General features: G+C 34.0%; 3 protein-coding genes, 2 long non-coding RNA genes and 2 pseudogenes across 7 annotated transcripts; 4 read left to right on the top strand and 3 right to left on the bottom strand.

The window, feature by feature from the left end:
• Window positions 1–853: 853 nt before the first annotated feature.
• LOC140954439 (uncharacterized) lies at window positions 854–2,306 on the top strand. Its single transcript, XR_012167678.1, has 2 exons — window positions 854–1,206; window positions 1,864–2,306. It is a non-coding gene; the product is annotated as an uncharacterized lncRNA (long non-coding RNA).
• Window positions 2,307–2,368: 62 nt separating this feature from the next.
• LOC118028213 (uncharacterized) lies at window positions 2,369–7,060 on the top strand (the record flags this gene model as incomplete). Its single annotated transcript, XM_073403849.1, has 4 exons — window positions 2,369–2,407; window positions 4,565–5,816; window positions 5,936–6,082; window positions 6,211–7,060. Coding segments are annotated over 4 exons (2,052 nt in total), but the record flags the coding sequence as incomplete, so codon positions are not given.
• Window positions 2,542–4,548, bottom strand: LOC140954440 (uncharacterized). Its single transcript, XR_012167679.1, has 2 exons — window positions 3,297–4,548; window positions 2,542–2,706 (listed from the first exon to the last, which is right to left on the bottom strand). It is a non-coding gene; the product is annotated as an uncharacterized lncRNA (long non-coding RNA).
• Window positions 7,061–7,216: 156 nt separating the features above from the next.
• LOC118028214 (universal stress protein PHOS32) lies at window positions 7,217–9,890 on the bottom strand. 2 transcript variants are annotated; one of them, XR_004683986.2, is made up of 3 exons: window positions 9,065–9,890; window positions 7,962–8,026; window positions 7,217–7,577 (listed from the first exon to the last, which is right to left on the bottom strand). XR_004683986.2 is itself a non-coding variant. In XM_035031754.2 (3 exons), the coding sequence occupies exons 1-2, from the start codon at window positions 9,813–9,815 to the stop codon at window positions 8,019–8,021; spliced, it is 759 nt and encodes a 252-aa protein (XP_034887645.1). In that variant the 5' UTR covers window positions 9,816–9,890; the 3' UTR covers window positions 7,217–7,577; window positions 7,979–8,018. The 2 variants fall into 2 exon arrangements, 1 of the variants encoding a protein (XP_034887645.1); XM_035031754.2 differs by having other exon boundaries at window positions 7,979–8,026.
• A 4,797-nt stretch (window positions 9,891–14,687) lies between these two features.
• Window positions 14,688–16,924, top strand: LOC118028216 (uncharacterized; annotated as a pseudogene).
• A 1,744-nt stretch (window positions 16,925–18,668) lies between these two features.
• Window positions 18,669–22,676, bottom strand: LOC118028215 (uncharacterized). Of its 2 annotated transcripts, XM_073403980.1 has the most exons (4): window positions 20,807–22,676; window positions 19,526–19,676; window positions 18,911–19,405; window positions 18,669–18,834 (listed from the first exon to the last, which is right to left on the bottom strand). In XM_073403980.1, exons 1-2 carry the CDS (start codon window positions 22,640–22,642, stop codon window positions 19,647–19,649), a joined length of 1,866 nt encoding a protein of 621 aa, XP_073260081.1. In that variant the 5' UTR covers window positions 22,643–22,676; the 3' UTR covers window positions 18,669–18,834; window positions 18,911–19,405; window positions 19,526–19,646. The 2 variants fall into 2 exon arrangements, with proteins under 2 accessions (XP_073260081.1, XP_034887646.1); XM_035031755.2 differs by having other exon boundaries at window positions 18,669–19,405.
• Window positions 22,677–23,495: 819 nt separating this feature from the next.
• Window positions 23,496–25,641, top strand: LOC118028196 (uncharacterized; annotated as a pseudogene).
• Window positions 25,642–25,896: the final 255 nt, after the last annotated feature.

Below are 25,896 nucleotides of genomic sequence, written 5' to 3'. Positions count from 1 at the left end.
CATTATACATGTTCAATAAAAGCATGTTTTTGGCCTTGGATAAGACAAAAAAAATTAGGTTTGTGTTTGGTAATTACAATGTGTTTTAGTATTTTCACATTGATTTTTTAATTTTTAATAAAAAAAGTTGCTAGCGTGTGCTGAGTGGGTGGTATCAGCACTATTTAGGCAACGCATGTGACATTACTCGATGACCAAACTTAACCTTTCATCGTTTCATTGAATGCGTCATCATGTTATCTTCCACATAGTATGACATGTGACGATGTGTAGTGGTTGGATGGATTGTCATCGACGATCATTTCTTTCCCCCCCTTCTTTTCTCTTTCTTTCAAGATCAATACATGATTGTCATTTTTTTTTGTTTTTCAATTTTAGTCCTTATTCTTTTAATTTTTTAATTTTGTTCCTATTTCTTTTATAGAAGTTTGGTTTTGTTTTGTTTTTTAAATTTTTTACATTTCGTGCACTTTACAAAAATGAATGTTTTATTTTGTGTGATTAAATATCTTAATCTACATTCATTTCTTAATTTTTTTTTCTCTTTTGATTATTGTTAATTATTTTTTATTTATTTACATAAATAATTATCAATTTATTTAATTAGAAGTTTAGATATACCTTTTAATTTATATTTTAAATTTTTTATGTAAAACAATTATAACCCGCAGTAAAAACGCAGGTTAGATAGTGTATGTATATATATATATACTTGGCCATCAAATAAAAATATATTTAATAAAGCAGAATCCAGTTAAACTTGTGTATTTGTTCTTTCCACATATTGGAGTAAAAAGAAAAATCATCAAAATTTTATTTTTAATCACAGCCATAAAATATTCTTTGGCCTATAAAAACCTCAGTCACAAATTACAAACACACAAAATCTTAGGGTTAGCCAAGTTCCAAGCTTTACCACATAGCCTCTCCTTTCATCAAATCTCTCTCTAAAAAAATTATTTTTACCCTTTTTTTTCGGGTTTCCCATTGTAATAACGATTTCTGTTTATTTTGGTAGCCCAAGAACGACACGCGACGTTTTTTTTACCACCTTTTTTTTTTTCTTTTTTCTTTTTATTTGCCATTGTAATAACGATTTCTGTTTATTTTGTTAGCCCAAGAACAACACGCGACTGCAAAATAACAAGAAAGCTTTTTTCTCTTGCTAAAGGACCATTGTCTTTATCAAAACCTGGCTAGAGAAAGGTAACATATTTCTCCTTCTCTTTTAGTTTTCTGGGTGCTAGTTGCTTTTATTTTTGTTCTCTCAAATTGGGTTTCTTTTTTTTTGTTTTTTGTGTATCTCTTGGTTTTGATTCATATAATTTACAAGTTTGTGGAGATGGTTTTGGTTTTTTGTTTGAGAGAATGAATTCCTCTTGCTTGTTTTTGAGAAAAAAGTTAATTGTGCTTGATATCTGTGTTCTTGAATATATGGGAAAATATTACTTTTTCTTTGTTTATGCATAGATTGGTCTCCTGTTTGTTTGAATAACAGCAATGTGTCTCTGCTTCATTGAGTTTTGTTTTCTGAAATATTGGATTTGCTATGGTTGGCTGAAGTTTATTGGATGCTGCTTTGGCGTTATGTGATTGCTAAGGACTGATGGCTATACAGTTTTTGTGAATGCTATTCTTGGATTTGGTTCTTGTTTAGAAACCATGTTTGAGAAAGAAAGCATCTTTAATGCCATGTTTGTTTTCTTATTGCAGAAAATTGTTTTTGTTTCTTCATGTTTGCCTGTTTTGATTGAAACAACCCAATGTGGGTCTTGAAGTGTTCATGATGGGTTGCCAATTGTATCACCCCTGCAGATTATAAATATCCAGGACATTTGTTTGAACTTTTTTCCTTAATTTCAGGCCAGCATTTCCTATGCATAATAGGAATTGGGTTTTCCTAGTTGGCAAAGATATTGGTTCACTCTGGCCGCCGCAACAGATTTAAAGCATTCTCACACCTCTAGGAGTTTGTGGGGTGATAACGAGGGTGTGATATTGCTTTGTGTTTTAAGGCGATCAAGATCATCTTATGTTTGGAGACTGTCCCATGTTTCAAAGGGCTTGTCTCTTGATTTTGGCTAAGGTTTGCTAGCTTTCTGGAAGCTTGTTGGTAGTTGAAGATAGTCAGGTATCAATTCTGTACTCTAGGAGTCTGGACGTTAAGAAACAGAAATAGTATAGTTTTTTACTGATAGCATTCTTTATTCAAGTTTAGGCCAATTGTAGATGTAGCTTGCATTAGTATTGTTACAATGGTTAGGTTCTCATGCTTCAATGCTCACATCCTTTCTCACAAACCAAAGGTATGTGGAGAAATCACTGACTTGGACTTCGAATCTTTGTATTTATCGTTTCATGGCTTTTTTTTACCAGAGTTTCCTTTCTCCTTCAGAAAACAGCCCACCTGTCACGACCCGAATCCCGGATCCATGACCGGCACATAGGCAAGGTTCCCCTCCAAGGTTCCAAACCTATGCGAACCCAAACTTACATACAATCTTATCCTTCAAAACTCAATCAGAGTTGTTCAACGCAGCATAAACAACAAACTAACTTCATAACATAATTCGATTGTCTAATACAAGAGTTAATATAATTTCATAGTTTTGGAGCACTAACTTGACATAAAAAGAAAGATACAAATTACAATCAAAAGCAGGTTCGGAAGGTTCAACAAAAGTAACCCGCTATCAAGCTATAAGCCTGAAAATGATAAATAATGAGAGGGTGAGTTCAACAACTCAGTGAGTAGATAACGTTCAATATACACACACGAGGTAATATAGCAATGAGAAATATATATACAAGTATGGCTTTAGTTCTTATACGAAGGTTTATCAAATAGGCCATAACAAGAATATCATATGGTAGAACTCGTCAGAAAATCAAAATGCAATGAGCATGAGGCTCCGTACTGTTGGATGATCAGTCCACACAGGTTGGTGTCTCCCCCGACCAACTAGGGTTCAGATACGATGTGCACAAAGACTAACACTACCCTGTTAGCATGGGTATTCTGACTGACATACCATAGGTTCATAATCATAATCAAACAAACATATTCATATCTCAAAGCTCAACTCATGACATCAATCAAATGAGGAGCTATCAATTCAGAATTCACTTCAAAATACATACTGGTTCATATCAAGAATTCAGATTCAATAATTGATCATGCTTTATCATAACAAGGATAATAATCAATATATATTATCAAGAAGCATGATCCAATTCATATTAACAAATCAAATATTTATACTATTTCTCATGCATATGGAAAATTATCCACTCACCTGACTCAAAAGCAAACAGAAACCAAAAGCAGACACTGAAGAAAATCCTACTGACGTCCCGCGGTAGAATATCAGGATTATCTGAATACAAAGGAAATATTTTCAAGAACGACTCGAAAGAACATTTAACCTATTTAATACACTTAACTAAGGGTGTATTCCATAGCCCTATATGTTTTTAAATTAATTAGTTAATTTTCTCAAAAACCCAAAATCTAACGGTTTTCCCGAAATCTAATCCATAATAAAAACAACTAATAAAATTGGTAATAATTCACTAAGTAACCCTTAATTATTCATCAAACTAATCTGCAAAAGCTAATATTACAGCTAGGGACTAATCTGGAATTTTTCCATAGTTTAGGGCCAAATTGTAACTTTTATCAAATGGAGGACCAAACTGAAATTTGTCATAAATCCATGAATATACTGAAATTCTGACCTCAATTAATCCTCAATTCTGCCCAGGATGTATCATTATGCTTCAGGGATCATTCTGAAATTTTACTAAATTTTTAGGGTCAAATCGTACTTTTTGTCAAATTGGAGGACTAAATTGAAAGTTTGAAATTATCTTATCTATACAGTAATTATGTCCATAATTCATATGTTATTCTGTTCAGAATCTCGGAATATGCTCCAGGGACCAATTTGTAATTTTCCAAAGTTCGGGGACTAAACTGTAATTTTCAGAAATTGAGGGACCAAATTGAATTTTCGTCATCTTCAACCTCCAGTCCAGATTTTAACAGAAACCCCACTGTTCTCCCCTGATTTCTAACTCAAATTTCACCATTTACACAATTCTATAACTCAAAATCATCATAATCTTCCATAATCAACTAAATCATCAATTAAACACAACAATCAACCTCCATCATTCAATTTAATTCATCAATTTAAACCAAAACACAAATTCTCAAAACCCTAACATTCATCAAAACTAAAATTAAAGCTTAATTAACATATTATACACATTAAACAACCTAAATCTTACCTTTTTCACTTATTTCCTCCAATTCTTTTCCTTTTTCCCTTATTTTCCTCCCTTTTCTCTTCTTCTTCTTCCTTCCTTCTCTCTCCTGCCGATTCTGCTCTCTAATTTCAGATCCCTCTTTCTTTTTCTTTTCTTTTTTTTTTTGTTTTACTTATATTTATCAATTATTTATCTAATTACTATTATACCCCTCATTTAATTATTCCTACTTCTAAACCACCAAGGGCTTGGTTGCCTTTTCCTACTCATTTAATTCAAAACATTACACCACCCTTTTGCTGAAGCAAAGCATAAGAGTTTGGAAGATTTTTCTCAAATTCAAGCTCCTAAGGCATTGACTAACACTTCAAGCTTAGTACTTCCAGATGCACGAGTAGATGCTCAAAGTTGGAATGGTATCAGGGATGTTACAAGCTCTGATGTATCTGTTGGACAAAGCTGGATTTCAGACAAAATTGAGAACAAAATCAATGTCAAGAATGACATAGGAGCCCATCAGCCAAGGCTTATTAGGAAAAGTCAGTCTCTCGGGAGTGGATTATGCCTCGAGGGAAGGGATCTATGTGACAATGATACTGAGGAGGAGATAGATCAAGGAGTATATAGTGATTCCCTTGATCAAAATGGGTTACTTAGACCAAATGGCAGCAAGGATTCAGGAATAAGCCCAACTAGTGAGGATATGAAAGCTCAGCAACTAGAATCTGTTAATAAGAGTTCTGAATTTGTCCAGAAGGAATCCATATTCTCAATTGGTGATGCTCAGCGCTCTGAAAAGGAAGACCCTGAAAATTCTGATACTCCATTATCTGGTGAAGGTGGCAATGTCTCTGGTGAGCAGTCACCTCACAGCCATCCCATCATTGAAAAAGCATGTACTTTTTCAGACATGGGGTCTTATGCACCGACTTTTCATAGACATTCTTGTGAATATTTAGCACCTCGGTCAAGATCCTCTGAGGACCTCAATGCTCTAGACTTGAGGTGGAAAACGATTTCAATTCATGGGAATGAAACTCAAAAAATGAAAGAAAAAGAAGGGGATGTTGATGTGCCTAAAACTGAGGAAAACAATTCAGAAAGTTGTCTCGATGAAGGTTTTGATTTTTATAATTACTCAGTTTTGGCAAAGGACTGGATAATGCCAGTTATAGACGAAGTGAACCTGGCAAAAAATCTCCAAGGGGAATCCTCCATTCAGCTGTGGGAAGAATTGCCGAGTAAGGATTTTAAAATGAAGCGTATCGTGGACTGGGTAAACAAACTTCAACACTATGATTCTTTGGAAGAAACAAATGGATTGCCTGATGCCGATGACCCAGTTGAGGGAGATTCCAATGATTTGACTTCTGCCAAGGTTGATAATAAGGACACTCCTGGTATAAAAGCTGCTAAAAGATACATCTCTTCTCTGAGTGTCTCTGCTACCACAGCTCATATGTCAAACCTTGGGCTGGAAGTGATCCCATTTCTTAGTGTATTTGTTAGCCTGAGGATGCTTAATTTATCAGGAAACTCTATTGGTTTGTTTCTCCTTCATCCCATTTTATTTCTTTCATTTTTTCAAGTGCCTTGGCAGAATAGTCTTGAACTCTTGAGAAATTTGTGCTTGACATTTTTTTGTTTCTTATATGCCTTGCAGTAAGAATATTAGCTGGCGCCCTCCCTCGAGGACTTCATATGCTGAATTTGTCAAGAAACAATATTTCCACCATTGAGGGTTTACACGAGTTCACCGGCCTTCGTGTACTGGATTTGAGCTACAATCAAATATTCAGAATTGGACATGGTATGTTATATGCTGGATTTTTATTTGATGGTTGTATCTTTCCTATTCGTTCTCTTTTCCGAATTAGTGTTGAAATCTTCTCGCATTAGTCATGTTGATTCTTGTAACACTACTTTCTTTTGTTAAAGGTCTGGCATCGTGTTCCTCCCTGAAAGAGCTATACTTGGCTGGAAATAAAATAAGCGAGGTAGAGGGTCTCCACCGTTTGTTGAAACTGACCTTGCTGGATCTGCGTTTCAACAAAATCTCTACCGCCAAATGTCTGGGCCTTCTTGCAGCTAACCACAGTTCCTTGCAAGCCATCAGCTTGGAAGGAAATCCAGTGCAGGAAAATGTTGGAGATGAACAACTCAAGAAATATCTACAAGGCCTTCTTCCCCATCTGCTTTACTTCAATCGGCAGTCAATTAAAGCCAGCACTTTGAAGGACTCGGTCGATCGATCAGTTAGGGTAGGCATCAATGCCCATCAATTAAGGTCAGAGAGCAAAGCTGTGAGAAAGGTTAGCCATGGTGTAGCTGGTTCAAGGCCATTACCTTCATCAACTCATGGTCGTAAAAGTCAACCTTTGACCTCAACTAAACGGTCAAGTGGAAGGTATATCCGCTCACAACCAGGTAGAACCCAATCAACAACAGGCCATCATCATCATTTCATTGATCCTGGTAGCAAACTCCTGAACTTTAGATCGGAGTTCTTAGTTCATAGGAGTCAAAGTGAGGGGACTCTGAGAGCGTTCTAGGAGATTTTCTATTATGCTTTCCAAAGTCTGGTTGGTGCATTACTTTGTTAGGACGTACGGTTTTCGGTCATTATTATTTGTTACTCAAAGCAGTAGAGGTTGTTGTAAAAGAACCAGCCTCTTACTAGAAAGGTATATGAGAATCAAGTTGCAGCTTGAAAATGGCTCTAATGTGATGGAGAACGGAAGGCAAATTTACATTTTATGAAGTTGCAGAAAGAAAGTGGTTGCCTGTTTTTTGCAAGCTCCATAACCATGATAACTTTCTTTCTGCCTGATCTGACTAAAATTGATGCTTTTTCAGCCAAATATTTGAGAAGCAATTTTAAACGCAGCCTTACCAGACAGAAGTTTATGCGAGGTTTCCTCAGGACACGTTGACAAGGAGCCAATGAAGAAATAACATGGGCAAGGCCATGGCCTGATTCCCTAAAGGCCATGAAAGTGTATTATACATCATCATGCAAGGTGCACACTTTTTACATGTACAAAGAAAAGAAGGGATGCAAAAGATGTCCAGAAACCAGAGTATGCAACTTTTAAATTTGTACAACTCTAAAAGCCAGTTCTCATAAGACATTGGAATGCTAAAAACCTATTAACATTCTCAGAGAAACTGGGTGAAGATATGTAACTACCAATACATCGCATCTGAAAACAAGCCAGTTGACAAGGAATTCTAAAGAAACCAGGACACAGAGTAATTCTTGACAGTTCACAGCCTTCAACTAGTTTGGGGCCTTAAATTGTTAGCTGCACAACGTGAAGACATATATATCAGATTTGGCCAATAGATCACAATAAACCTCGCATCTTAGTATATAATTCTCACACTCAAACGTGAGGATAAAATTACCAAGGAGTTGATCAAATAGAATGTACAATTCACATGCAAAAAATCTGAACATAGCACCATACTGCATATATAAATTTATTTCAGTTACAGTCAACAACCTTGTGCTCCAAGCAATCGATCAGAATTCAATCTATGTAATATAATACAGCATTGATGAAAACCTTGGAACATCTTAATCTAAAGAAAAAATCCTGGCAAGTCTTACTTGTCATCTAAATTAAACTTTTTTCTCCTGTGCAAAACAAAGGGGGAGCGTAAAAAGATTTGCAATGAAAAATGACCTGCAATTAATTGTCACCTGGATTCAAGAGGGGGCTTGCAATTGCACTGAGCACTTTCTAAGCATCTGTTACAAGAGAGATTAAGAGTTATACAACCATGAACTTTCATAAACAGGGTAGGAAGTCAGGCACTGGGAAACATAGCTACTCTCAAGCGAAGAAAATACATAGTTAAGAGCAAATAAATCCACTGACGTAATTAATAGAAACATTAGAAGAGCACCAGACCGAGTCAAAGGTCCCAAGTCTCCTTGCCAGAAGTTCCAGAAAACAGAAAACCTAGTACTTAAGCACCAATGCAGTCCACATATGTTCTAAGCTATCGGATAAGACACGTTAGCAATGTTTAGAATAAAGAGCAGCAGCAAGAAGAGAAAGAGCAAGGGGATATAGCAATTTCCTACTCAAAACAGAATATAGATATACTTCATCTTGGTCAAAAATAAAATTTCTTTGCCCATCCTGCGCTAAGCAGAGGACACGTAGGCTATATGAAAAAATTATCTTAATTCAATAGCTTAATTTTTTAGATAAGAGCTCAAAAAATAATTTATATTATTTTCTAACACACCCTCCTAACACACCCTCCTTCAAGTGAAATTTTTATCAAATAAATAAAAATAGTAAGATTCAAATTCATGACCACTAGATCATTAAAGCTCTAATACCATATCAAAGAACTATATCAATTCAAATATTTAAATATTTAGATAAAATTTTAGAATATAATTTATATTATTATTTAAAACTATAACCCTCCCTTTCCTATATCCTTATCCCTTGGCCTACCACGAAGCCCCCAAAGCTTTATCACTACTCCGCCCATTCCTCATAATAGATCTCCTAGGCAAGGGTGCCCACCATATTCGCCAAAACAACAAACAAGTTTGGGTGGCTACTCCTCCATTAGAAAACTGGAACAGCATCTATCAGTTCAGAAACTCTAAATATTTAACTAACCTATACAAAGATTTCTGTTAAAAAAAAATAAAAAATGAAAGAATTAATCCCCGTCACCAAATAAACACAAAACTCACATCGGTAAATCAAAAACTCATCATTTCATAACTAAAAAAAGACACAGAAAGTTCTAAAGAACAAACCTTTCAGCTCATCATCAACACACTCCTCTTGATCCTCCTCAGGCACAGGATGGAGACCCTCTTCAACCCCGTCACCAACACCACCTGTTTTCACACTCTCTTCTTCTTTACCATCATCACTACACCTAACAACAACAACAGGACAAACACAATGCTGCACACAATAATCACTAACACTCCCTAACCTCCCACCACCAACACTTCCTCCTTTACTAATCCCCTTCTTTCTTGTAGCACCAAAACCTCTACTTCCCATTATCACGGCACTTAACCCCAATCTCTCAACTTCCAAACAAAGCCTCTCCTTCATGTCATGATCTTTCACTACATGAATCTTGAAAGGAACATTAGCCTCCAACAAAGGTTTAGCCAACAAATTGGTTTTGTTATTAGTAAAACAATCAAAATCATCCTCAAGTTTCTGCCTTTCTCGATTATCAGGACTGTTTGAGCCACTTAGCTCAAAAGGGGTGTTGTTGTTATTGATTTGGAGTTGAATTGACCCCCAATCAGCGCCATAGAGGACGGAAGTTGGCCGGACGTGGAGGAGGATCACGGCGTCGCCTGGTCGGAGGTAGTTCTCGATTGCCCATTTGACTGCATATGCACTCTCGTCGGAAAGGTCCACGGCTATGGCGACACGGCGGTTGGAGGTGGAATTCGGGGTGGTAGAGGAGTGGAGGCATGGAAGGGTGGGGAGTGGTGGGACTGGGAGGTCAGATTCAGATTTGTAAAGTTGTTTTGAGTTCATTTTGATCAAAGAAATGGAATTTTTTTTTGTTGCTTTTTTTTTTTGTTGTGGTTCTGACTTTTGGAGGGAAGGAGAGAGTTAATGATTATGGTTCATATTTATTCATATGATAGCTCCGAATAAATTGACCGCTCTAAGTCCCAGTCCAGGCTGGACAATTCAATCTCAAGATAATTTAAAAATAACATAAAAATTTGTGTTTAAGTTTTTTTTTAAAAAAAAACTATTTATTTTGAAATAAAAATTTTTAAAAAATTAAATTAAATTTCACTTGAGTTTTTAATAAAATTAAATAAATTATGAATTACTCCAGTTTGATATATGTCAACTTTTTATTTAATTAATTTTACATTAAAACCTAGCCTGACCATATTATAAATGGATGAAATTATTTATTGATTTGTTTGACCGGGCTTGGTTTTATAGTCAATGCTAAATTGGTTATCTTTTAGGTGGGGGCTAAAGTTCCTCATATTTCTTAAATTAGAATGGTTAATTGATATAAATATATTATTTTTGAAAAAAATAATAATTATTGGATTCAAAATTGATTATATTGATTATATAATTAATCCACTAAGGATTGCAAAAAATTGCAAATATTTTTATTCAGATGAAAATAAGGTTTTTAATAATGTATTTTTATCATGTTTAATTTCTAATTAAAAAGATTAAATAAAATTAGTATTTTTATTTTTAAAACTTAAAGCATCTAAATTTGGCAATGGTAATGTATGTCTTTTGTTCGAATAATCAAGGACGTGTTCACATGTTACTTGTGTTGAAACTTATATATTGAATGATTTAGCATTTAATTTAATTGGTAAAATTGTAACTATTTATTATACTCATCTACTAAAACAGAGAAAAGAGAATTGTTTTTAGTAGAAAAAAACACTACTAGAAAATCAATGAAAAACCAATGAAATTACTGGATGAAGTTTTTTTATCAGTAAATTTTACCGACAAAAATAATTTCATCTTTAATTCTATCTGTATGTATTAATAGAAATTTTCGACAATCAATATTTTGACAGATTGATTTTATTGATAAAAAATTTACCGATAAATTTTGTATTTTATATCGATGGAACGAATACATAAGTAAAATTGTTTAATAATGTAATGAAACAATATGTTCCTAATTTCTCAAGGTGAGAGTTTCTTGCCTTCTATGCCATGCACGGTGGGCAAGCGGTGTAAAGATTAATTGCCTTCATCATCCATGCTTGACCCTCTAATGGCTCTAAATTCTCTCTTCCATTATTATAGGGTAGCTCGAAGCCATAAGATATGTGTCTTTTTGGCAGGTTTATGTTCATTCCTCGCTTCACTTCTTGTGCAAAAATGGTATCTTGGTGGTTTTAAGCATTGCTATATTGATAGTTTTGTTGCCCGTGCTTCGCTTGGATATGGATTTAAGGTGTTAGTAACGTTCTTGCGAGCATTTTTTATTTCTCGTTTGTTTGTCAAGAAAAACTATCTTTTATATTCAAGTTGTAGTAAATCTCGTAATCAAAAAGAAGAAAAGGAAAGGTTTTCCAGATATAAAAACACCATACAAACCTCAAAGTCCAAGTAAAATTATCAAGATGCTTTGCAAGCTTGCCATACACACCAAAAACCCAGACATTAATGCTCTTCTTGTTGTTTTGTGATTGAAAGCGAGCTTTGAGATTAAAACCATACAAGAAGAGAGGCCAAGAGTGAGAGCAACAGACAGCAAAAGGCTGGACATTAAACTCCAAATAGGCCAAAAAGTTTAGGTCATTTGTGTGTGATTCATGCTTGGGATAGAGACGAGCGATGCTCGAGGAAAATGAGAGAGAGAGAGAGAGAGAGAGAGAGAGAGAGAGAGAGAGCTATCAAATCATTAGCTGGAAAAGTAGTTGTAAGTTGTCCATACTTTATGGCACTTTCTCTACGCGTCTAGCTCTTTTCAAGTGATCACAGACAGTGCCTAAACATAAAAAGTCAGTCTTGCTTCTATTTACACGAAATGAAAAGATCACTGGCTATTTGATTCGTACTTGTTGATAGAGGCGTAGTTTTAAAACTCAATCTGGCCAGGTGAGTTCACCATGTTATTTTGAGGTTGGAATCGAATCAAATTTAAAAATAAAATAACAAAAATAAAAAACTCTATTAACCTAGTGGGTTAACTTAGAGTCAGCAAAATTCAACTCGGTTGCAACCATTGACTATTTTTTTCTAACTAAAACAACTTCATTTTGATTTATAAAAAAATTAGATTTGACTCGGGTGATCCGATCAAAACCCGATGATTTAAGAAAAACTTGTGACTCGGGCCTTGGACGGGTCAACTATTAGGTCGGGTTTAAAAAATCTTGTCACCGTGTTGTATTTTTTCTGGTAAAAAAATAAAATATATACTAGTTTTTCAATATATTTTTATATAAAAATATTAGGTATAAATCGAAAAACTTATGCATACATCTAATTAAATAAGTAAAATAATTATTTGTGTCAATAAAAATAAAATAAAAATATCATTAATGATAACTAAATACATACTTGAAAATTTAAAACATTGATCTAGATCAAGTTATTTTATCTTGCAACACAAATTATTTATCCAATTATATTTAATGGTTCTATTTATTAAAATTAATTTTTTATTTAATCAAATGATAGTAGAAATAGACACTCAAATAAAATTGATCGAATACAATCAAAGAAAAAAAATATCTCGCAAGGTTTTATTTATTAGAAATATCATCCAAAAAAACATTTTTTAAAAAAAAATTTTAATTGTATAAAAACATTAAAAAATTTATAAATGTTCAAAATTTAAATACATACAAGATAATTAAAAAACAACCAATATTTAAAAAGGCTAAATACAAAAAAAATCTAATTTAAATATAAATTAAAAAATTATTTTAAGAAATACATATAAAAAAAACATGATTTAAAAAAAATATAAAATTACAAAAACAAAAGAGAGAAAGAGACCATGTTCTATTTGGCTTGACAAATCTAGAAAAGGACCCGGGCATGGGCCTTATTTTTTAAAAAAATGAAATAGGAGCAAACAAACACTAGTCCATGGTTTTTTTTTTTTTTTTTAAATTCCAATTGTCTAGTTTTTCCTACATCCTAGCCACAAAAATAAGACAACACTTAAAAAATAGCTCAAATTCCTCAACAAATCTATATATAATCTTAAAAAAAAAACTTGATAAAAAATTAGAAATTAGCCAGAAACAAAATTATTTCAGGCTTAGATTTAGTTTTTAAGGTAATTTGAAGGTGAGAAAATACTTAAATAGAATTTTCCTCATCAAATTGGATTCGTTGACACTAATATCAATTATTTTGGTTATCGAAATTGATATCAATGTTGATTTTCTCTTTACCACTTAAAATCCAACAATTTCTCTTTCATTTCTCAAACCATGGACTAAAAAATTAAAAAAAAAATCAATTTTTGTACCAAAATTGAATTATTAAATATTAAGGGACCTAATAAGTGTAATTTGTAAAGTTTGAAGTCTAAAATAATTTTTTATGAGAACTTTGAAACCATCATATATTTAGGATGTTTTTGTTAAAGATTCATCCCCATAACATGAAAAACATTTCTTCTGATAAATCATTGTGAAGGTTTGATCTCCTTTAGGTTTTTGTTAATTAGGGTTTAAAATCATATGAGAAAACTAGAAAATTTCTTAGGTTTAGGGTTCATCATGTATAAAAATAAAGCCTAAAAACTTAAGAAAATATAAAGAAAGCCTAAAAAAGACCCCAAATATTAGGTTTATATAAATTCCGGACCCAAATAATTTTTGAATCAATTTTGTTTCCCTCGATTCCTTGATTTAGGCCTTCAATGACACCATTTAAAGAGATGGTAGACAAGTAGTGCACTTGGCCAAATGTCCCCAACACATCATCCCTGAGGCCTTTACGCCTCCACTTGGCACCAAATAAATTATAAAGTTTAACATGTTACGATTGTGTTTAATATTACGGCTTATAATATTTTTTATTTAAAATTATATATTAAATAAATTTTATTTTAATTTTAATTTTAGCATTAAAATATTAAAATATATTAAGAGGAACATCCATTGATACAATTTCAAATAAAAAAAGCAAAGAGTGAATTCCTCATCTTTCTCCCTTTTTAAGAGGAGTAAATATTCGGTTAATTTAGATAAAAAGAAATATTTATAGTATTTTTTATTTTAAAATTTCAAAATCCTGTAATTAGGGTTTCAATATATCTATTGTCATGATAATTAATATATTGCGAAGTTAGCAATAAATTTATTGATATATTCTACATCAACATTCTACTGTCTTGATTTTATATAATACATAGCACATAACTTTTAATTTTTTATCTCAAAATAATAAAATAATAAATAAATAACAAATACATTGATTTTTTATGCTGTCAGGGTTTTTTTATTTTTTTAAAAAAATTATTCTAAAATTATTTAAGAAAAAAATTATTTTCTATTTCTATATCCATTATCTTAATCAATCATAATAATACTTATGGAATGAAAACTATATTATAAATTATAATTTTAAAAATTTAACTTGAAATCAATTTAGAGCAAGTCTCATTATGTTATGAGTGGAAATGAATAACTGAAGTTGAGCTAATTTTTTTTTTTAAATTAAAATAATATATATTTTTTTAAATCATCAAGTTAATAGCTAGATTTTTTACCGATTGATGGTTTGGATTTTAAAAACAATATTTTAAATCATTAAAATGCTTTTATAAAAAAATTCTCGATAAATTTTTTTTAAAAAAGGAGTTTGGATTATTACTATAAGCCTCCCACAAAAGAGGCCCATAACTTCTCCTAAAACCGAAAAACCAGAAAAGGGGCCTAACCCTAAACCAAATTGGAATCAAGAAGTCGTCAGAGCCAAAACCAGGCCACAAAGTGGAAAACAATCAAACAGGGAGAGGGAGAGGAGAGAGAGAGAGAGCGAGAGAGAGAGAGAGAGAGAGAGAGAGAGAGAGAACGCTACCACTGGCGATGATGATGATGGCAACGAAAAAGCTAAGCTTTTTGGTCGCTACTTCATCTTCAGCTTCAACCTTCATTGGGTTTCATCTTCTCCGCCAAATCGGGATGGGTATGATAATTTTTCCTTCTAAAATCTCATTGTTATTCTACAACAACATAAACAACAACCCCATTTGCTGCTGTCTTCATTCTTCCAGTAGTTATAGACATAGAAACAGAACATTTAGGAACATTAATGATGCCTTGTCTGCTTTCAATCACATGGTTAATACGAACCCTTTGCCTTCTATTGTTGAGTTTGGTGAATTGTTTTCAGCACTCGTCAGAATGAAACACTATAAGACTGTGGTTTCTTTGTCTAAACAAATGGAAATGGCTGGGATTAGTCATGATGTTTTATCTCTTACCATTTTGATCAATTGCTTCTGCCGCTTATGCCATGTTGATTTTGGGTTCTCTGTCTTGGGGAAAATTATTAAACTTGGTCTTGAACCAAATGTTATTACATTTTCTACCTTAATTAATGGGTTTTGTATAGAGGGTAAAATTGGTCGAGCAATAGAATTGTTTGATGTGATGGTGGCAAGAGGGTATAAACCTAATGTACATAGTTATAGTATAATAATTAAGGGTTTATGTAGAGTAGGAAAAACCACTGAGGTGATTAAATTGCTTGAGCATATGAAAGTAGTAGGTTGTGAGCCGGATGTGGTGATATACAATACAATTGTTGACAGACTTTGCAAGGATAGATTAGTTAATGAGGCTGTACATATTTTTTGTAAAATGAAGGGTACAGGCATTTTACCTACAGTTGTCACATACACATCTTTAATCCATGGTCTACGCAATTTAGGCCGGTGGAAAGAGGCTTTTGGATTGTTAAATGAAATGAAGGGTGGTAATATAATGCCAGATTTAGTTGCCTTTAGTGTGTTGATTGATATAATGTGCAAAGAAGGTGAGGTTTCAGAGGCTCGAGTTATATTGAAAACAATGACTGAAATGGGGGTGGAGCCTGATGTTGCTACCTACAATACGCTGATGAATGGATATTGCTTGCGGATGGAAGTTGTTGAAGCTAGAAAGGTATTTGAGGAGATGATAAGCAAGGGCCGCATACCTGATGTTTTTAGTTTTAGCATCTTAGTGAATGGATATTGTAAGGCCAAAAGAATAGATGAGGCAAGGCAACTTTTTGATGAAATGACTCATCGAGGCTTAATTCCAGACACGGTTAGTTACAACACTCTAATAAGTGGCTTGTGTCAAGCAAGAAGACCTTTGGAAGCAGAAGAGCTTTTCAAGGACATGCATTCTAATGGATACCCCCCAAATTTAGTAACTTACTCGATTTTACTTGATTGCTTAAGCAAACAAGGGTATCTTGATCAGGCGATGGGACTGTTTCGAGCAATGGAAAATAGTGGCTTGAAGCCTGATTTAGTGACCTATAATATCATGATTGATGGCATGTGCAAATATGGAAAGTTTAAAGATGCAAGAGAATTGTTTGCAGAACTCTCTGTCAAAGGGTTGCAGGCTAATAATTGGGTTTGTACTACAACAATCGACGGAGTTTGCAAAGAAGGGCTGCTGGATGAAGCACACAAAGCTTTCAGACAAATGGAAAAGGATGACTGCCCACCAGCACAAGGATGCATCAGTGGTCGTGCAACTTATTAACGAAATGGCAGATAAAGGATTTTCTGCAGATGCAGACACCACAGCGTTGGTGGTAGATGACAATCTTGTCCTGAAAAGGCTGCTTGGCTTTTGTGAAGGTCATCAAGGAGAAAAGGTGAAGTAATTGTTTCATACTCAATGATGCTAATTATAATGCCCAACATCAAGTAGCTTTCTGTTCCATTGTAAGCTATTTTCACTTCGTTCCTGTAACCATATTCTTCTTCTCATGTATTGCTGATTATAGAGGCATCAAATCTGTAGATGAATAAAATTTTACGAACTCCTAGCAGGCAAATTGCCATTCATCTAGATTTAAAGGAGAAAAGAGAGATGAGAAAACAGATCATCAATGAAGCTGAAGAGTACGGGTTCTTTCTGTAAAAAGGAAAAATTGTGAAACCCACAAATCTCATAATATATACAGAGAGAGAAGGTAAAATTTCCAAAAACCTCTTTTCCATGTGTCCTCGTTTCTTTTGAAGTGCATGCATGCACTTATATTTTCCACATTCCTTCCAGCTTTATTATGGAGGTAAAAAATGCATGTGTTTGTCTGCAGTTGTACTAGGCCAACCAAGAGAAGCTCCATAGAGGCAAGCAAACATTACTAGAAAGCTGTTGTGGAGTGTGGAGATCACTTCTAGAGGTGGTGAAATTGAAAAGAGGAGGGGTAAGAAAGATGCTGAAAATAGACCTTACATTGTCGTAATTGACCAAAGCCCGGAAAACCCGCTGATGTTCAAAGGATGAGGCGCCTTTTTTTGAAGCCGAACCACAACCCTTTACCTTATGTAATGTCTCGTCAGCTCTCACCTGCCAAAGATGAAAGGATGGGAAAGATGCCAAGGATGTGAAAAGTGAGATGGAAAGGGGAAAATGAAGGGAAAGATGACGATAATGGGAGAGGGCCCACACTATCTGCAACTAAGCTGCCGCTACTGCTTTCACCTATTAAAGATGGTTATTGGATACACTTGCTGCTGAGGATGAGCAGGCTGCTTCCATTGAACTAGCTACTGCTCAGTGAAAATGCCATAAATTCTTTTAGTAATTTCTTTTCACCATTAAAAAACTTGGCTTAAATATTCATTATGCAGAATGAATATAGATGCAACTCTCGATAAATGTTATCAAGCCTGTGGCATGGCCTGTGGAAAGCGTACTTCTTAACTATAAAATTCTTGGCAATAAATGCAAAAAAAAATTCTTTTCATTCCAAAATTTGTCAAGATTTATAAACAAGCTAATCTGTTTTTCAGCTCTGAATATGATTGTTATATTCATGGATGTGTCATTTAACCAATCATGATTCATAGCAGGGAAGCCATAAGCTTTTCAATTTTGCGGTGAAAAAATGTGGTAATTCGTGCCCCAAACTAGCATATTCTTTTGCAGGTTCTTATTAATCTGTATTATGAATTACCTGACAATAAATAAAGAGGGGAATTAATTCTGGAAATGCACTCTTTCGGTTGTGCCACAAGTGCTCAATCGGCATATACAAAAGTCCAAGTCATAAGCAACGCTGAAAGAGAGATTCAGCCAGATAATGATCTGGTGAAAAATATAGAACTGCCAGAAAAATTTGCTTTCCTTTTGGTCAAAATCCACGAAAAATTGTGCATAATCCTCCGTGTAGAACTTTCAAAAATAAATCCAGCCAAACGGCAAACTCTTCAGGTGATGGCCTCTTTGGTTACTCATCCATTCTAAAATCTAACAAACCTTGAAGCTTTGAGGCTCCTCTCTACTGCACCTGACAGCTTGAATTCAACTTGTTTGGATAGATTGACTCGAACTTGGTATGTTTAGCATAACATGTCAAGCTGTTGCTACAATTCATCGCCCCCTATGTCTTCAAACCCCACGATCACATTTCTGCACCTCCTTTGCAGGGTTTTGGCATGGAAAAGGCTGTTTTAGATCCCAGTTGCATCTAATCAACCCAAAACTTGTTACGTCTGTAATGTCTCTTTTTCCCATGCATCCTTCGAGGAGTTTTTCTTGCTCATATCCTAATGATTCGAGCTCAGGGCACCTTTTCGGTTTTCTTACTTTTCAAAATTCAACTGCTCATGGATAACCCTACTAAGATAGGTATAGAACGTCTAAATAGTTCAATGGCACATCCGGAAATGCAGAAATCAGATGCAAAGCTCAAGCAAAGATATAGCTTAGATAATTACACAAAAAACAAGTAACAGATCCTTTTTTCTTTTTGGCACATAAAGCCAGAAAATCCTACAGTTAAAAAGAAAGCTCTCCACAACACATGCTGCAGACTCCAGCAACAGAGAGCTCCCTTTTTTCTGATTCTGCAAAATGAATGGGTAAGCATGATATTTAAATGGAAAACAGGACTTAATAGCAAGAATTACGATGTGTCATCACCAAGCAAAAGCTGGTTCCGTTGTAGCAGCTTTTCTCATCCTCAGCAACAGCAGCAGGAGCATATAGTTATTCAACAAGTCAAGTGCACCACCATTGGCAGCATCTTTAGGAGTGAAGAATGCTTATTCCAGGGGTAGAATCAACTGCAGTAGGATTTGCAGGAGTAGGACTTTTCCCATTCTTGGCATCTTTCCTTTCATTTGCATCCTTGCTATCTTTCCTGCCTTTTGCATCCTTGGCATCTTTCCCATCCATTGCAGTGGCATCATATGAGGTATAGGGCATTGTCTCAGCTTCAAGATGCATCATCATTGGAAGACAAGTGGGGTTTCCAGGCTTTGCACCAGAATTACCACTAGAAGATTGTTTTTCGGTATCTATCCTACATCTCTTCTTTTCAACATTCAGCTCCACTCAAGGAATGAGCTCGGCAATGTCTTGCCGGTAATTTTGTTCAGCTTCTTTATGGAATGTCTCATGGCTGGCTACGTGCAACTGCAGAAAAACACATTTGTCTCGAATCATAATAAAGGTGAAAGGAACGTGTGCAATGTGCATATACGTCAAGAGAGGGCTGAAAGGGCACAGAAAAGTGGCTTCCTAGAAAAAAATTACCTTCTTTCTCGGTTCTGAGCTTTCTTAGTTTCACAACTTTGCTGTTTTTTTCTCATAAAAAGCTTGTCAATTCTCTTCAGCATAATTTATGATCTGATTTCTCATCTCCTTCTCTGTGTTCTCATTTTCTTCTAAATCCATCACAGTGTGCCTGCAGAAAGCGGGTGTGAAATGTTTTATTCAGGTATAAATTTTGTGCAAAAAGTTTATCCACAACCTACATTTTTTATGTCTTGGTTGTAGTCAATAAATAAGAAAAATAATAACATGATTTTTAAAAATTCTTTTCACTTCAAATTTATCATCTTATAATCATGCAAAGCAAATATCATTCATGACCCCAAGGATATTTCACTAGATTGATGCAGGCTTCCCCTATGTTTTTGTAGTTAAATATGCCACAAAAATTATATAGAAACACCAAAACTGAGATACGGGATGGTTGTTTTTCTTTTGAACAAAAAACACATGATACTTGATCAGGACAGGAAAAAAAAAAAACGACACGTTAAAAGATTCTGGATTCACTCGAGAGAAAATGGAAGCTAGTCAGTAGCATCTGCACATGTTATTGACATAAGGAAGAAAAAGAGAGGTCGCTTACTGAAACGCACACAGCTGTATTTCCAAGCATACATATATTATAATTATAAGTCGTGTTAGGATATTGAGGTGATGAATAAGCCAAAATGCAGGTATAGATATGGGTGAAGTAATGCAGAGCAGCAACATGTAAATCAAAGAAGTCCTGTTTACTTTGTAATTTTAAAGCAATCAATTTTATAATGTTATTTTGGAACTGATCAGAAGGGTTGAACAATGAACAATCTCACCTTTTCATTTCATAAAAAAATTATGACCAAGAAAGTTCTACTATAGCACTACCTATGCCCCTTCTTCAATAATTATTAAAGATCTCAACTCTTGGTTTCAACCTACCTTCTCAAAGGTATTATTTTAACAAAGGCTCAAAATGACAAAATTACTACTACCTCCCTTTCTCCATGACAGATAACCATGAAATGAAGAAGTGATTCAATATTAATTTACCACTATTCTTATTTGGTTGAAGCAGAGACATCTTAATTAGGATGATGAAGAGAAAACTTGAATAGCTTTCATCAATTAAATCTAGTAAACCAAATGTTGAAAGACACATAAATCCACATGTATCGATTTATAACCCACAAGAACCAAATGCTAGTCCCAGACAGGTAACTAACAACCACACAAAAGAAAAGCAAGTGATTGGCGGCTTGGTCCAGACTTTGACAAGACTACCTTTTCCCCTTGATGAACTTCACAAGAGCCAAGCAACTGTTTGACAACTAGATCATCATCTACCACCAACTCTGTGGTGTGCACATCTGCTGAGAATCCTTTGCCTGTCATCTCACTGATAAGTTGCACTGCCCTTGGATCCTTGTGCTGGAGAAGTCCTCGGATAAAAACATTATAAGAACAATTATCTGGTGGGCAGCCATCCTCTTCCATTTGTCTGAAAGCTTTGTATGCTTCATCTAGCAATCCTTCTTTGCAAAGTCCATTGATTATTGTAGTCCAAACCCGAACATTAGGCTGCAGCCCTTTGACAGAGAGTTCCAAAAACAGCTCCCTTGCATCTTTAAGCTTCCCAGATTTGCACATGGCATCGATTATGATATTATAGATTGCCAAATCAGGCTTCAAGTAACTATTTTGCATGTCTCGAAAGAGTCCCAACGCCTGATCAAAACAATCTTGTTTGATTAAGCCATCAAGCAAAATTGAGTAAGTTATTAAATTTAGGGAGTGGCCCTCGGTATACATATCCTTCAAAAGCTCTTTTGCTTCCAAAACTCTCCCTGCTTGAAACAAGCCACCTATAAGATTGGAGTAACTAACAGTGTCGGGAATTAGGCCTTGATGAACCATTTCATCAAAAACCTGCTTCGCATCATCTATCCTCTTGGTCTTACAGTATCCATTGATCAGAATACTATAACTAAAAACATCAGGTGAACAACCCTTGCTTATCATAACATCCAATAGTTTTCTCGCTTCAACAACTTCCCTTCGGAGACAGTATCCATCCATCAATGAATTATAAGTAAAAATGTTAGGCTCCACACCTTTTTCTGTCATTTGTTTTAATACACCTTGAGCCTCTGAAACCTCGCCTTCTTTACACAGTGTATCAATCAACATGCTGAATGTAACTACATCCGGCATGATATTCAGACCCATCATTTCATTTAACAATGCTGAAGCCTCCTTCCACTGGCCTGAATTGCATAAGCCATGCATTAAAGAGGTGTATGTGATAACATCCGGCTTAATGCTTTTACCCTTCATCTGACAGAAGATATCTAAAGCCTTATTGACTAGTCTATCCTTGCAAAGGTTATCAATAATTGTATTGAATGTCACAACATCCGGCTCACAACCTGCCTCGTCCATTTTCTTGAGCAATCCAGCAGCCACAGAGGTATCTCCAATCTTACACAAACCATTGATAATCGTATTATAAGTATGTAGATTAGGTTCATATCCTCCTGCCACCATGTCATTAAAGAATTCCACAGCTCGAGCAATCCTACCCTCAATACAAAGCCCATTAACTATGGTAGAAAAAGTGACAACACTGGGTTCAAAACCAAGTTTAATGATTTTGGCCAATACAGAGAACCCAGAATCAGCATGTAAGTGGCAGAAGCAATTAATCAAGATGTTAAAGGTATAAACATTATGAGAGATTCCTGCAAGTTCCATTTGTTTGCACAAAAAGACCACAGTCTCATAATATCTCATTCTGACAACTGCAGACAATAATTTACTGAATTGGACAATAGAAGGCTGAGGTTGCAAATGAAGCATGTGATTGAAGGCAGACAAGGCATCATTAATGTTGCTAAAAGAACAACCTTTTTTGTCTTTACCATGTCTGTAGCTACCACTACTACTGCAAGAATGAAGGCAGCAAAAGGGGTTGTTGTCTTTGAACAACAAAGAGGGTTTAAGAATCATACCCATATTTCTTAATTGGCTTCGTTCAAAAGGAAACCCAAGAAAGGCCGGAGAAGCTGGAGATGCAGCAGAAGATGGAGCGAGCAGAAGGCTTAGCCGCTTCATTGCCATCGTTGTAAGAATTTTTACTCCCGCTCTCTCTGTTTTTTCCCTGTGGTCTTTCTGCTTCGTTATTAGGAAACGTTTTGGGCTTTAATGACCATTTCATATTTGGGCCCGTGGCTCCTAATGGATCGGGTTTATCCGTTTCTTTTTTAATTGGAGAAATTATATTTTAAAATATTAGATTTTTTCAAGAAAATAAATAAGTCCATTCAAACCTTGAATATAATTTAATTTTGGATGAAATTTTTTTATAAAAAATTAATTATTCATGCAATTTTTTTTGTTCGACTAAAACATGTCTTTTTTTATACTAGTAGCTTTTTTCTTTGAATAAAAAGTAAAGGTGGGTAAAATATTTTTTCTTTAAATTTTAATAATTATAAATCTCATTTATTTATGTTTTTTCTCAAGATAAATATATTTTTTTAAATAAAAAAATTATCTAAAAAACATTTCAATAAAAAAGTAAAAATCATGTTTAGATATTTTATATGCAATTGAAAGAATTTTTTTATATATATAATAAAATTATGTGAAGAAATTTAAGAATGTATTTTAGATATTAATTTAGTAAATTCCATTCAATTTTTATTTTTTCCTCAAATAAAATTAGAGTAACTTTTTATAATACTAGCACATATTATTTTGGTATAATCCATCATTATCATATATATTTTTTTCAATTATATTAAGTTGTTTTTATATAAGTGTTTATTTTTATTATCATTTAATTGAATAAGATAATAAAAATAATTTTAAGAGACAAGTTTATTAAATCTAAAATAATTTCTATTTTTAATTATATCAATTGAATCGAAAATATAGTCGTCTTGGTCTCTAAATTTTTTTCTTAAAATAAATGTGGATGCAAGTATACAAATGCTCTTAATCATCATGTTATTATATTTAAGTCTGTCATCAAATATTAGGTGAATTATAAGATATGAGGAGGCTGCAATTTTTTCCTATGGAGGCTGAATTCTCTCTTTTATTGTCATCGGGATTTAGAGATGACTATTTATTTTTTTAAGTCTATTATTATGTTATTTTTATATATTTTTATATTTTTTTAAAATTATTTTTTGATAATAGTATATCAAAACGATTCAAAAACATAAAAATATATTAATTTTAAATATATTTTTTTTAATTTTACCCAATTCTATTTGAAACACAATATCAAACAAGAACTTAAACAAACTAATAAAAGTGGTGGTGTAACTAAAAGTGTCTAGAATTAATTAGATAAATCATTTCATTAAAAACTTGCTTGGTATCCATTGATTAGAATATTATTTTTATTTCTATCATGTGAAATAAAATATTAATTTACATAGGAAAATGGAAATATTAATTAAGAAACATGATCAATTTTGAACCAACAAATAATTAGTCAAAAATAATAAAAACTTGAAATGATAAATTATTGCTTCACGGGGAGTTTGGATGCTTGATGTATACGGGGGATTTTTTATGGGAAGTTGATAGCAAGAGGGCAAAGGATGCGAGGAATAGGCTACTTGATGTTCTTAAGAATGAGACAATTGATGTTCTTTACTTGGATAATACGTATCGTAATTCGTCTTATGATTTTCCCACTCGAGAAGTTGCTGCTCAGCAGGTAGGGTTTTACTTATTTCTTGTTCACATAGCAGTTCTTTCCTTGAGTGGTTTTTGGCAGGTGTTAACTATTAATGTGCATTGCGGAGAATGGATACTGGTTGATAGGGATGAAGTATGAATAAAGAGCTAAATGTTGGTGCTGAAAATGAGAAAATATAGTGAGTAATTGATTAATATTTGTGTCTTTGGAATAGTCATGAAAGTAAGTAGATTTATTTTGAGTTTATGGGCTTGGTGAAGATTACAGTGCTTTAAAATAGGAAAAAGATCAATTATACAACTTTTTTTATTGGTTTAATTACTTGGTAATGATAGGTTGTTGACATCATTGCTTCTCACCCGGAACATGACATCGTCATTGGGATTGATACTTTGGGGGAAAAAAGAGCTTTTAATTCACATTTCACGTGTGCTTAACATCAAGGTACGATCATCGTTGATGTTGATGGAAGATTCTGATCTTCTAAATGCGTGGATTATAAAGGATGTGTTCTGTAAAGCATAGAACCAAGTTCTTAGCTCAGTTACCACGCATGTTTATTTTTTTTATTATGATTCTAGTGCACCCATATTTTCTCATTGTTTTACAAGAAAGTAGTTGTTGAATGAAATTTAGTGAGCTACATGCAAATTACATTTGCGAACTATTTTTGGTTCAGGTTTGTTTTAGCTTTAATTTCCTTTCCTTCTTTGAAGATTTGGGTGTGGCTAGAACGTTTACAAACCATGTATCTTCTTAGTTCCACGACACATTCACAGCTAAAACTTCTCTAATAAGAGTCCGAGTAGTTCCTTGTTATAGTTTCAAAGTTGAAACTTTAGAGGGATTAAACACAATGCGGCCAACAATAGGAATCATGCCATCTAGTCTTCCATGGGTGCTAAAACTTGTTAAAGGAGACAACAATCTCTTCAATTCTCTCTTAACTTTTCATTACAAAAAAAGACAGCCATCTGATAAGCTGGACGATAATTTAGGATATGCTAAAAGGTACCACTAATACATGTTTTCAGTTCCTTACTTTGATCACTCATGCTTTGTAGAGATATAACAGTTTATTGAACTTGTCCAACCAACTAACATGAAAGGTATTGTGTTTTCATCATCTTGTTATGTTAACCCATTTTACTACTTCGGTCACCTTTGTGGTGTAAACTAACAACCAAAGAGGTTCGTCTACAAGAATGAAAGGAAAGAGGGAGGAAAAAAACAGAGTTGTTGTATCTTATTTTGAAAGTGGTAATTCTCCTGAGGCAGGAAGGAAAAAAAAAAAAAAAGGCCAGTAAGAGTGGATTATAAAAGAGTTAATGTAAGTAGAGTGAGCGCATCAAGAAGAGTACGCCGTGGGGCCAAAATTATAGAAAATGATTGTTTAGATTAAAAGTGTTAACTTTTATGATTGGGTGAGCAAAGAAAAATACTTGTAGAAATACTTGCAATCGAGCATATATAAGTAGAACTCTAGTATGGGTATCACGTGGTACCGAAAGTTGTTGGAAATGATAATTTTCCGTGTTTTCAATATCTCGAGTTTTACTGTGCAGTAGTTGATGAACTTCATCATAAAGGATACATTGATCCAAATTCTTCAGGTATTTTGTTAATGCAAAACTTATGGGATTTTGTTTGCCAGTGC

Source organism: Populus alba, chromosome 13 (genome assembly GCF_005239225.2).
Source record: "Populus alba chromosome 13, ASM523922v2, whole genome shotgun sequence".
Classification (NCBI taxonomy): domain Eukaryota; kingdom Viridiplantae; phylum Streptophyta; class Magnoliopsida; order Malpighiales; family Salicaceae; genus Populus; species Populus alba.
This window is presented reverse-complemented; position numbering and strand designations above follow the sequence as displayed.

Bases quoted from the DNA above. Each gene is read 5' to 3' on its own strand.
- LOC118028214 (XM_035031754.2), bottom strand. From the start codon at position 9,815: ATGAACTCAAAACAACTTTACAAATCTGAATCTGACCTCCCAGTCCCA.
- LOC118028215 (XM_035031755.2), bottom strand. From the start codon at position 22,642: ATGGCAATGAAGCGGCTAAGCCTTCTGCTCGCTCCATCTTCTGCTGCA. The intron at 19,677-20,806 runs GTAGTCTTGTCA...CGCTTTCTGCAG, and splicing joins AAGTTCATCAAGGGGAAAAG to GCACACTGTGATGGATTTAG.